The sequence below is a fragment of the Girardinichthys multiradiatus genome, chromosome 10, assembly GCF_021462225.1.
Source record: "Girardinichthys multiradiatus isolate DD_20200921_A chromosome 10, DD_fGirMul_XY1, whole genome shotgun sequence".
NCBI classification, from domain to species: Eukaryota; Metazoa; Chordata; class Actinopteri; order Cyprinodontiformes; family Goodeidae; genus Girardinichthys; species Girardinichthys multiradiatus.
This window is the reverse complement of record NC_061803.1, coordinates 9,837,222-9,849,769: the sequence shown is the minus strand read 5'-3', so window position 1 is coordinate 9,849,769 and position 12,548 is coordinate 9,837,222. Positions and strand designations below refer to the sequence as shown.

General features: G+C 38.8%; 2 protein-coding genes across 3 annotated transcripts; one reads left to right on the top strand and one right to left on the bottom strand.

The window, feature by feature from the left end:
- The first annotated feature begins 711 nt into the window (after positions 1-711).
- ddit4 (DNA-damage-inducible transcript 4) lies at positions 712-2,502 on the top strand. The gene is made up of 3 exons (XM_047377506.1): positions 712-932; positions 1,154-1,376; positions 1,461-2,502. The coding sequence occupies exons 2-3, from the start codon at positions 1,199-1,201 to the stop codon at positions 1,958-1,960; spliced, it is 678 nt and encodes a 225-aa protein (XP_047233462.1). The 5' UTR covers positions 712-932; positions 1,154-1,198; the 3' UTR covers positions 1,961-2,502.
- On the bottom strand, positions 2,165-12,042 carry dnajb12b (DnaJ heat shock protein family (Hsp40) member B12b). 2 transcript variants are annotated; one of them, XM_047377501.1, is made up of 9 exons: positions 11,722-12,042; positions 9,523-9,700; positions 9,292-9,437; positions 9,038-9,211; positions 8,882-8,952; positions 8,279-8,388; positions 6,540-6,712; positions 6,276-6,430; positions 2,165-4,541 (listed from the first exon to the last, which is right to left on the bottom strand). In XM_047377501.1, the coding sequence occupies exons 1-8, from the start codon at positions 11,852-11,854 to the stop codon at positions 6,312-6,314; spliced, it is 1,104 nt and encodes a 367-aa protein (XP_047233457.1). In that variant the 5' UTR covers positions 11,855-12,042; the 3' UTR covers positions 2,165-4,541; positions 6,276-6,311. The 2 variants fall into 2 exon arrangements, with proteins under 2 accessions (XP_047233457.1, XP_047233456.1); XM_047377500.1 differs by having other exon boundaries at positions 4,518-6,430.
- Between the last annotated feature and the right edge of the window lie 506 nt (positions 12,043-12,548).

Below are 12,548 nucleotides of genomic sequence, written 5' to 3'. Positions count from 1 at the left end.
TTAGCAGAATTGTTTCAATGCAAACACTGGAGTTTATAGGGTTTTTGTTATCCATTCAGATGTGGACTTGTTGGAGTGCTTTGGATTATAACCCAGCTCGAGTTTAAGGTCACAAACTGATGGAAAGACATTCTCGATCTGTCAAACCATTGCACTACCATGCTTCACTGTTGCTGTCATGTTCTTTTTCTGAAATACTTCAGTTTTGTACTTAGTCCGGTAACCTTTGTCTTATTTTAAGATTGGTGTGATGTGAAACAAGTAAAACTGTTAAAAAATTCATAGTAATTTTCCTTTAAGAATGATTGTAAAGCTTTCTGGTTAGATTAATAAAAACAGGCCTCTTTAAAATGTCAAGAATTTTCTTTTTATGTGCAGTTTTATGCAGCATATTGCACGTAGGCAGATAAAAAATTCTGATGTAATGCATGAGAGAAAAACAGATGACGTAATGTACTGTACACTGCAACCCTGAACTAGCCATAACCAGGTCTGCATGGACTTTATCCTTTGCTTATATGGCTGCCAATGCACCAACAGCACCAAAAAACAACAACATATGGATACCTACTGAAGATAATAGACAAAAGAAACGCTATATGGGGCTTGCAAGTCCCTGTACATTTCCACTATAGTGGGGTTGAAGCCCCCCTCCCTCTAAACCTCTTTCTCGTCCTGTTTTTCTTTCTTCTCTGTTGGCATGTTACCAGGCAAGATACAGCTCACATGCCGTGCCCCTCTTTTTGATTGGCTGGTTAGGGAGCAGTGGGCGTGGCTTCGAGGAAGGCATATAAAAGCATTGTTGCGGGGGTAAAGAGACTGCGGAGCTCGGCAGCTGTTGAAACGACTGGAGGGAGGAGCGTATGGTAGAAGTTTCCAGACAATAACTATCCATATACTCACTTCAAACAACGACAGATTATTTTAAAACTGTAAGTATGATATTAATATTTGTCAGTTTTGTTGGAATTAGAGCTAATTTCAATAGCTTATCTACTGCTATTGCTAGCTTTTGCTGTAAATGTCTGCATTTCTTTACACTTATTAACGGCATATTTTCTATCTCCTGTCCTTATTTTTCAATTTAACTGTTGGGAGGTGTAGTTGAGTTTTAATGTCAATTGGTTTTTCTTTGTTTTTCCTCATAAAACAGTGGAACTCTGAGACGCATCTGTTGAACACTAAAGAGAAGAAAAGCATGCCTGAAGTCTTTGCACCAATAGAGGCTGGCAGTATACCTCCGTCCCCAGTGGACAGCAGTCCCAGAAGGCTGTCCTGGGGCAAACTGGTCCAAAGACTGGCTGATTTCAGCACAAACGACTGCAGCATTGTATCAGGGTCCAACAATGGCAGCAGGAGTGATCTTTCAGACTCAGGTGAGCATTTTGTTTCCATTTCCTATTTGAGGTTATTTGTGTTGTGAATGCTTGAAGTGCTTACAAGCTGCATTTTCTCTGCAGGATCCGATGTCTCCAGTGATCTGTGTCCCTCTGATGATGACCTATTCTTTCACCCAATGGAGGAACTAATCCTGAAAGAAGTAGTGGACCTTATTGCACGAAGCCTAAGGGAGGCCAAAGACTCAGATTGCGCTTTGAGATGTACCAAACTGCTCATTCCTGAGAAACTTCTGGAGCACATCGGACAGGAGCTCCTCCACCTGGCAGCTAGCGAGCCCTGCGGTTTAAGAGGGGCTCTCATTGACCTCTGCGTGGAGCAAGGGACCACCTGCGAGAGCATAGACCAGCTATCCGTGGACCCCTATCTCGTCCCGACGTTTCAGCTCACTCTGGTGCTGAGGCTAGAGTCAGGGGGCCTGTGGCCTAAAATCCAAGGACTGTTCAGCTCCAGGTCTCCTTCCACTCCAGTTCTGAGACAAGCTGTAAAACTCAGCACTGGGTTCCGTGTGATTAAAAAGAAACTGTATTCATCTGAAGGGCTGCTCATAGAGGAATGTTGAATGTCTTGAGTTGACGGTACAAACTCACAGAATGGCCTTAGAACTTCAAATATGTGATGGCTTTTGAAGTGTAAGGATGGACTTTGTGATAATGTAGCCTTTCGTTCCTACTGTAATGGAGCTGAGGTTTATGGTACTTGGAGCGTCGATTTTAGCCTAACTATTGTGCTTCATTTTGATAAACGGGCATTTTGCAAATATTAAAGTGTGAACCTTAGTTTCTATTGAAACTTTGTTAAGGCAGCTAGCTGTATTCTTTAAATCTTTGCAGATTTCTTTTTTCATATAAATATGTTCGCAAATCGAACTTTAGACCATCGTGTTGGATATCTTTGACACTCCCAGAGTTAAAACCAGCCAGTGCTTGTAAATTTGCAAGCTACAGTTCAGGTTTCAAACCTCTTTGAATTTTATTTCTTTTTTTTGTTAAGTGTTTGGACCTCCTCCTTTTTATTTGATATTCAGATTCTCATAACGTTGCACTGTTTTTGTACTATCATGATCACAAATAAATTATAATTTTTTTTTTTTTTATAACAGTCCTTTCTGTGTGATTTTGTTGTATCATTAGTATTTGTGTTTCATTTTTCAAGAGTTATGAAAATGAGTGGAAGCTGGACAATTTTAATTAATAATCAATTGTCATCTAAATTTATAGTCTAATTAGGCATAATAACAACCTTATAATGCATTCAAATTTTATGACCAGCATGAAAAACATACTAATTTGCTTCTAAAGCTATTTAAGGAAAGTTGCATTTGGATATTTGATGTGTTCAGAATCAGCTTTATTGCCAAGTTCGTACATACAAATAAGGAATTTGACTCCAGTTCACTTTGCTCTTTGGTTTTGTTTTTGCATTACAGAATATACATATTTACAATGTACAATATACACATATATAATAATAAAGTTCAGTGTTTGTTGATCCATAATCTAACTTTTAAGATTTAATAGGGTTTTCTAAATCCACTGTAACGATGAATGCAGCATGTTCGCACTCAACATAGACTTGAATTATAAATGCTTAAATATCCCCAAAGTACGATCTATGGCTTTGGAGCTGTAGTGTTACACAGTAATAGGAATAATAAAATCCAAATGTTTTCAGCTCAACATTTTTAAAACTGCAGTATTTCTTCACACAGTAGACTTTTACTCATTACTGAGAATAAAAAAAAAAAAGGAAAAACAAGGTGTAATTCTAACTTTAAAAGAATAAACGTATGTATGTAATTACATGTCTATTGTGACATGCCTCTATTTGGTTCCAGAATGTTTTCCAGGTGTTCACAAGTTTCATCTCCGTAAATCAGAATATCATAAAAAAGTTAATTTCTGTAATATTTAAAAATAAAAAGTAAAACTCATACATATTCATATCCCATAGTATTTCAATCTTCCGTGTCTATTACGTTAGATTATTATGGCTTACAGCTACTGAAAACTAAAATCCAGTTTGTCAGAAAATTTGAATTTTGCATAAGACCAATAAAGAGAGGTTTACAGTTATTTGAACAACACTTGGTTTAGCATGAAATACTGCATTGATGTGGTATGTCATGTATGCACAGCTGAGGAAGCCCAAGTTGCTTTAATATTAATCTTCTTAAAGCTGTGATTTTCACTGTTGCTTTTGCACAACTTTTCAAAATATGCTTGAATATAGTACTCAGTCAACATCCACCTTTATTAGCATTGGCCTTTTTTTTTTTTTATCTTACTCTCCTTGTAGAGGGTGTCAATATCTGCTGTACGACTGTCAAGTCACCACTGTGTAATGAATCTAAATTATTTACATTAGATGCAGCAATATATTGTTGCTGAGTTGTTAATTTGTTGAATCAAACCTCATTCCCCACAACCTCCAGCTTATGTCTTCAGTGGTGATCCAGGACGGCAAGGACATAGTGCAAAGCTGTGAGCTGGACAATCACAAAGAAGCTCTCGCTGCCCTGAAGACTTTGCTTGTTTTGGTATAAGTTAAGGTTTTATCTGCTAGGGAGAGGAGTAATGTCATCTTCGTACAGCCAACCCCACTTAGAATAAAAATGCCTTCCCATTTTTGATCTCTCAGAAAAATGTTGTATTTATCTGCCGTGACACTTGTTGAAGGTAACAAGGAGCCTCAAACTAAGTCAGCATAATAGAGCCAATGTCATTTAGTTTTTAAGAGGTTTTTAGGTGCAGAGATCCGATTTTTCTTATGATTTGTACTCACACTTTAAACCAGCTGACACAAGTATGAGCAAAACCTGACGCTGAAACAAATTCATGTCTTAAGGAAAACAAGTCAGAGAGTAAAGTTACAACATCTGCCAAAAACAGCTGAACTTATTTATAGAGAAAGAATGTGATGCTGCACGTACTGCTCCTGGGGATGGGCTGCGCGTCTCAATCTCAAAAGTGCGAACGTGCACACTACCATGTGTCTAGTTGCCAGCCTTAGTCAGGCTACCGACACAGTTTGTGCTGACTGAGCTATTGTCTTGCTTTTTTTTTTTTTCTCGCCTCCATGCTTTTTCAGCTTGCAGCAATGAGTCACATCCAACACACTCAGGGTTCCATCTTTATTTTAATCTGGGAATAGAAACATAGTGGAAAAAAGTGAGCAGGCATTATACTTTTCTCTTAGTCTGATGATGTATGTAAGAGTTAATGTACAGAATAAATATATTCTAAATATGAGATGTTTCCGAGACAGTACACTGCAAAAACTACATCCTGCTGTAGTCCCACCTGGTGGGTATAAGCACACGTTTCATCCTCTTGGTACAGTGCCTTACAAAAGTATTCATACCCCTTAAACTTTCTCACATTTTAATAATGTGATGTACCAACTAATGTGATGTACCAACATAAAGAAGAGTATTATTTTGATTTGGAAGGAACAGGGCTTCTTTAGTCAAAAGTGTAGGATGCCCCCTTTTACTCTGATACCCCTAAATAAAATCCAGTACAAGCCTTCAGAAGTCATCTTATAAGTAAAATTCATTGCTGTCTGCCTAAACTGATTGGCCAGGAAAGGAGGGCGTTATTCAGAGAAGCAACCAAGATGCCCATGGTACCTCTGTAGGAGCTGCAGAGATCCATAGCTCTTTCCATGGACCCATGATTTAGGAGGTGGAAGAAGGTGCTCTGGTCAGATGAGACCTAAACACATCCCCACTGTGAAACATGGTAGTGGCCACATTGTGCTGTGGGCATGCATTTCTTCAGAATGGAAAGGGAACATTGTCAGAGTTCATGGAAAGAGAAATTTTTTTATTACAAATTAAATGCATGCATTTGTATTCAGTAACCCTTCATTCTGACAACCCTAAATACAATCCAGTCAAAATTGGTGAAAGAAAGCTATTAGAAGTCAGGTTAGCAGTTTGCTACAAGCCATGTACGGGAAACAGAAAATATGTGTAAGGAGACGGTCAAGTCAGATGAGTCCAAAGTTGACATTGTAAAACATGGCTGTGGCAGCATCATGCTGTGGGGATGCTGTTCTTCACCAGAGACAGGGAAGCTGTTCAAAGTTAAAGTTATGGAGGGTGGGTGGAGCTAAATACAAGACTGCCCTGTAAGAAATCCTGTGAGAGGCTGCAAAAGACTTGAGACTGTTCAGCTTTTTATCCCGACAATTATGCACTACTTTGTATTGGTCTATTGCAAATAATCCCAATAATACACACTAAGGTTTGTGGTTTTAATTTCAGACAGTGTGAAAACTTCAAGGGATGTGGATACATTTGCAAGGCATTGTATATAAAGTGAAGTGAGGTAACACTATATGGCTGTCCTTCATTTAATCAAAGGACAACAAGTGACAGGACTATCTTCTAACTCTTGTCACAATAATATTCCTGCATAGTTAGAATGTGCATTTAGAGTAAGTGGAGACAGTTTCTCCTCTGACTGCATAAAAATAAAGAGGAAGCATTCAACATGGTATCTTTTAGAATGCTGTGTAAGTAACATCCGCATTTCTATTTATAACTAAACCTTCTGGTTTGACACTGGGTTCTCTCTCGTACAGAGGTGATGCAATCTTCATGGCTTCTTTTCTGATGCTTCTCATCAAATCTACATCTTGTCAAGACGTGATAAATGGCTTTTTCTGTTTCATGGCAACGATTCTGTGTTAATCTAACAAACTTAATCTCCATAGAAATTAAAGTGGAGAGGTTTAGTGTTTTGCTTGTGTGTCTTTAGCTATGTAAGGTCTTGAGGATGTTGAAGCTTGAGTATTTACAGCCTGTCCTTCGTGTTTTGGGATGATTCTAGAAACCTAAAGGCAACACGAGGAAAATAATCAGAACTAACCTATTCTGGAAGATTACTGTAAGGTTAAGTAATGTTTTAATGTAAGGAGGCTGTAATCTCTGAGAGCTTGGCGCAGCTTGGCGTTCGAGCCCTCTGTGCTCTCTGGTACAGCTCACTGTCTCCAAAATAGCGAGCTCTGTAGAGCATTCCTTCCTCTGCAACAGACCACACAAACAAATCATGTGAGATATATGGGGGGGGGTGAAAAATGTCTTCAAGTGTTGCAAAAGATTCAGCCTGGCCTGGTGGAAAAAGAAGCCCTACTTTGCTGTTTCTCCTTCCAGCAGTTGTTGCGGAGGTTTGAAATGTAGTCATCCTCCACGCTTCGCTCCAGATTTTTCAGATTCACACCAGTGAGCTCTTTCGAGAACTGCTCCCCCACGTAATATGGCACCTTCAGCTTCTCAGTCAGCCTCTTCTGCGTGTATCCCGCTGACCTGAGAGGACATACGACAGCGTGTGGGAGACATATCACATTACAGCAGGCAGTGTAGAACTGACCCACTGGGCATTGAGTCAACTCAGCTCAATTCAAAGGAGCTTTCAGATTGCAAACTGTTTACATAAATCCTTTTCTGTTATTTATAGCCTACACAAACTAAATAAATATTTCTGAAAATGAACTGTGATTATAGTTAGGCAGCTTAACTGCTTTTTAGGGTAATGGCTAAGCTGCCATGTAAAGCTATTCATACCCCCTTGAACCTTTTCACGTTTTGTCACATTTAAACCCTAAACCTTATTGCATTCTATTGGATTTTTTTTATGATAAACTGATATATGTTAGGGCATAATTGTGATTTGGAATGGGATGGATAAATATGCGGCTTTTAAATTTTTCAAAATTAAAATGTGAAAATGGCTTAATTTTTGCAAAACAGCTCAAATTTACTCAGTTTGGTTGGAACATTAGTTTTCCAAGTCTTGCAACAGATTTTCATTTAGATTTAAGTATGAACTTTGACTAGGCCATTCTAACACGTGGATATGTTTTCATCTAAACTATTCTATTGTAGTTCTGATTGTACGTTTTGCATCATTGTTCTACTGGAAGGTGAACCTCTTCCCCAGTCTAAAATCTTTTCCAGCCTCTAACAGTTTCTTTTCCACTGTATTTCACCTCATCCATCTTCCATAAACTCTGACAAGCTGCCTTGTCTTTGCTAAGGATGAGCATGCCTACAGCATGATGCTGCCACCACCATGTTTTACTGTGGGGATGGTGTGTTCAGACTGATGTACAGCATTCGTTTTCGCCACACATAGCATTTTGCATGTAGGCCAAAAAGTTCACTTTTGGTCTCTGACCGAAGTACCATCTTCCACGTGTTTGATGTGTCCACAACATGGCTTGTGGAAAACTACAAATGGGACGTAGTACGGCTTTCTTTCAACATGGATCTTCATCTTTCTACCATAAAGGCTAGATTTGTAGCATGCATGACTAATACTTTTCCTGGCAAAAGATACTCGAACATAAGCTGTGTATTTATGCAGGTTCTCCATAGCTACCATGGGTCTATGGGCTACTTCTCTGATTAATGCATTCATTACTTTGCTCTGAGGTCTTCACAGAACATCTGTGTTCACAATTAAATTAAATGACACATAGTGAACTCTATATACTAATAAGGTGACCTTTGAAGGCAGTTGGTTGCACTGGGTTCTAATTAGGGGTAAACAGGTCTGAATACACCTTTCAGATTTTTTTTTGCAAAACATCTTCAAAGTCATGTCCAATTTTACTTCTACTTCAAAAGTATGCACTACATGAGCTGTTATATCACATAAAATTCCAATAAAGCACATTGAAGTTTGTGGTTGTAATGTGAGAAACTGTGAAAAGTAGTATATAGCCTTTTAAATTAAGCTGGGTTGGTACATTTTACTTAATGTGAAGATAATCTCTTGTTGGAAGTCCTCTTCAGTTAGGCGGACCAGCCGTTCGCCGCGTTATTTAAACACTCTTCTCGGGCAATATTTTAGAACGGGATCACACTCACGGCCTGAAGCTCAGACTGTAGGAGGGGCTGTTGACCATTATCTGACTGAGAGCTGAAACAATCACCAGGATGAGGATGGGCATGACCTGCACGAAGACAGCCAGGCCTCCCTGCGAAATGTGATGGAACCTTGTTAAATGGCAAGTGATTAAATGTCACCCCCTGCTGGCGATTATCCCACACAATCTGTACAGCAGCTGCGTACTTTTCATGCTGCATTAACACTTAAGAGACATCCTTGAAACCAACAGAAATTACACAAGACAACACAGCACAGACTATTGATTGTACAACTTGGTACCCAGGGTGTGCCAAGAGTTAACATTCAACACATACCAAATAGGCCTTTCTGATATTTGACATTGGTTGGTCAGAATACTTTAAAAAAAAAAAAAAAAACAACACTGAAATTTAAGAAAGGGTTAAACATGAAAAACTAAGAGAGAACTAATGAAGTTACATAGTTAAAATAAATAAAATGACAATAAATTTAGTTAGTTACTATTACTTTAGAAGAAGACAATTAAGTAATTAATTAAGTAAATAATTAAGAGTAAAAATGTAGGAAACACCACACAGAACAAACATGAGAGTTAAACTTACATCTCTTGGACGCTCTCTTCTCTCCCGCCTCTGGTTACGCATTCGCCCACTGGTGTAAACATGAGCATTACCTAGAAAAAGAAAATATGGTTTAGCCCTTTACAGACACATCATTACAAGTAGGTGGTTGTTCAAATACAAATCAATGGTACTAACTTGGTGGATAACCTCCCCCAAAAAACATGTTGAAGAGGTCCTCAGGTGAGATATCTGGCTCAAAATTTCCATTTTCCGGGCCGCTACTTGAAGGATGTCTTCCCTCTTCTCCCCACTGATCATACTGTCTTCTTTTGTTTGCATTACTCAGAACTGCATAGGCATTACCGATAGCTGTGAGAAATAAACAATTATGTTCTTTCTACAAGTTCATTTGGTATCTGTCTCATTTTTCATTTTTCTAATTAAATCACCTTTAAATGCCTCTGTCGCCCCCGGAGCGTGATTCTTGTCAGGATGGAATTTCAGAGCCAGTTTTCTGTACGATCTCTTGAGCTCGTCCTCAGAGAAATCTTTCTGGACCCCGAGGATTTCATAGAAGTCTTTGCATTGTTTTACTCTGTGTGTAAAAAGCATGCTTGAGATTGTGAAGGGCAGATCAAACACATTTAATTATTTCAACAGCACCTCCATTTATTCTGTACCTTTTCACAGCCTCCAGCTGCTCCATCGTGTAAGATTTTGAGGTGTCCGAAGGGTTTTCTTCCGGTTTGGTGGCATCACATGGGGTCTGTCGCTGTCGAGGCCCTGAAACGCCGCTGAAGTCCGAGTAGCCCCCATTTCTGGGAGTGAACCCATTCTTTGCTATTAGGTCCAGCAGTGCTGGCAATCATACAGTGAGAAATGGTGATTAGGGTTCTTTAAACCCAACTAATGGAGTAAGGCAAGCACAAAAAGTATTTGTTCAACAGATAAGCAGCTCCTATTTGGCTTTATATTCAATTATGTCTCTTGATTTAAGTTAACATGCGACATTTTAGAGAAAGATAAACAAATGGACAGTAGGATCAGGATAAAAAAAACTTCCTCTGTTAACGAATTACATTGAAAAGACATTTTCTTTAAGCTTTTTCTGAACCTACCCATTACTATATGTTGGCAATAGTATTGGGTAGGCACTCCATAAAGCAGAAAAATGATTTTAGCGCTGTACAAGATATCAATGAGATTGCTCTAAACTGGTTTGTTGCAGATATAAATACAATAGAATTAAGGTTTTGTATATATCTCAACCTGTGACGAGTCTCCGAGTCAATAATCTTGCTCCAAGTTTAGTTTTTCAAATTTCAAAAAAAATAAATCTGTTAAACAGTCCTTTGTTGCCTATAGGAAATGTATAATTCATACTCCTCGAGAACAGGTTTATGAATATTTATTCCTAACGTGTGTGTTCACTCTTCTGGTGTCTAATTGGTTTGTGCATTTGCTTAAGCACTGTGAGAGCTAGTGAAAATACAGTGTCTTGCAAACCTATTCAAAGTCTTCAGAGCATTTTAATGGAGTTTCATGTGAAAGACGCACAGTAGCACATAAACGTTGGGAAGAATAATTATTATTTTTTATGAATTAAAACCCGAAAATGTGGTGTGTATTTGTATTCAGCCCTCCTGGGTCTTAACTTTTCAGCCGGCCTTTGTTGCAATTACAGCTGCAAGTCTTAAGGGATGTCTTTCCTAGCTTTACACATTTAGGGAAATCAAATGTTGGCCTATTCTCCTTTGCAAAATACTTTAAGCTCAATGAGACTGGATGGAGAACATCGACAGTAATCAATTTATAAGTCTTGCCGTAGATTTAGGTCTAGTCTTTGACTGGGTCATGAACAGGTTTTGATCTAAATTCTCCCACTGTAGCTCTATTTGTATGTTTAGGGTTTGTTGTCCTGCTGGAAGGTGAACCTCCACCCAAGTCTCAATTCTTTTGCCACCTTTAACAGTTTTTTTTTTCCATGACTACCCTATATTTAACTCCATCCATCCCTTCCCATCAACTTTGACCAGCTTCCCTGTCTTTGCTGAGCATCTTCACAGCACATAGGCCAAAAAAGGTAAGTTTTGGATTAATCTGATCAGAGCACGTTCTTCAAGATGTTTGTTGTGTCCCATAGCTGGCTTCTGGGAAGCATTAAATGGGACCTCTTCTGGGTTTAATTCAACAATGGCTTTGTTTTGCCATAAAGACTAGATTTGTGAATTGAACTACTACTAATAGCTTTCCTGTCTGTGGCTGTGGATCACTCCAGCTCCCCGTGTTAATGCAATGATACTGAGATTTTATTACACACAAATGGAATCTGTTTGCCAGTTTGGCAACTGCATTTTAATTAGGGGCATCAGTGTGAACGGGGCTGTATTCTGAAATTTCATATTAAGATGATTTTTGTTATGTAAAAAAACCCCACAATTTTCCTTCTACTTAACAGCGTGGTTTATCACTAAAAATTCTTATAAAGGACATGAAACTTGTGCTTGTAATGTGACAAAATGTTTGAAAAAAAGAGTACGGATACTTTAGCCAGCGTAAAAGGAAACTGCTATTTAAGAATGCAAGTAATCTCTCTAATTTCCTCCCCTGCCCTGTAGCTGACCGACTTTCTATGTTTGTCTTTCCATTATTAATTACTTGCACATTTAACAGAAAATAAGAATGAAAAGAAACATCTGCTTAGTGTATTAAAAAATTCAACATTACAATTTAATAGCAAGTGAGTCAGCTACTGATGCTATTGAAGGGCCCGGCTGTATGCTGTTTGCCAGCTCCTCTGGGATGGAGGTGATGCTGCAGGTAATGATGCTGCAGCTACAGGCTCCTCATCCCTTACAACCACCGCAACTGTGGCTTACCTTGAGCTTTCTCTGTTGGGAAGAGTCTCTGCGCCTTCTCCAAGAACCTCAACGCCTTTTCTTGCTGGTGACTCTTGAAAGCTGCGGCTGCAATGTCAATGCAGCGCTCCGCCTCGTCCCTGTTTACTTCCATTGCAGAAACAGCGGCAGCGAGGGTGGCTATAAATGCATCCGCTCCCTGATTGATCTACGGGTACACAACAAACATACATATGTCATTCGGTTATGGTGATATTTACGTAGAAGTGATTTTTTTACTGCCGGTGCCCAGGCTAGCCCTGTTTGTTTAAAAATGATTCGGGCGGTATCCTAGATACTATACTTCCGATCTCCCCTAGATGGCGACAAATTGCCTACTTTCCAAATGTAGGTCAGTTAGGATGAAACGGAAAACTGTGATAACCCGGTGTACTCTCTACTGCGCTACTACACCGTTGTTTACGGTTATTTAATGAGCGATAACCTCATGAGACATTCACGTACAATAAGTACATTAGATAATCTGCACTGAAATGCATCTTAAATGATGTGATCATATTGTTGTGATCAAATGCGAATAAAGTCTCATTCAACAGCTCCCAAATATTATACCTAACCAGGTTCAAGTGGTTTTACTGTTCCATATTGCCTCAATAAATGAGAACCATTATCGATATATGATCCATTTCAAAAGTTTATTTCCGTTAATTTTACTGATAATGGCAAATTACACCTAAGAAAAACCCCAAATTCACTTTCTCAGAAAATTACAGTATTACATAAAATACAAGAAGGGATTTTAAACAAAGAAATGTTTTGACCATGTTGTGATCCACACAATCATCGGG

Coding starts and splice junctions, on each gene's coding strand:
- ddit4 (XM_047377506.1), top strand. CDS start 1,199: ATGCCTGAAGTCTTTGCACCAATAGAGGCTGGCAGTATACCTCCGTCC. Junction 1,377..1,460: donor GAGTGATCTTTCAGACTCAG/GTGAGCATTTTG, acceptor TTTTCTCTGCAG/GATCCGATGTCTCCAGTGAT.
- dnajb12b (XM_047377501.1), bottom strand. CDS start 11,854: ATGGAAGTAAACAGGGACGAGGCGGAGCGCTGCATTGACATTGCAGCC. Junction 9,438..9,522: donor CAGCTGGAGGCTGTGAAAAG/GTACAGAATAAA, acceptor TTTTACACACAG/AGTAAAACAATGCAAAGACT. Junction 8,953..9,037: donor TGGGGGAGGTTATCCACCAA/GTTAGTACCATT, acceptor TTCTTTTTCTAG/GTAATGCTCATGTTTACACC.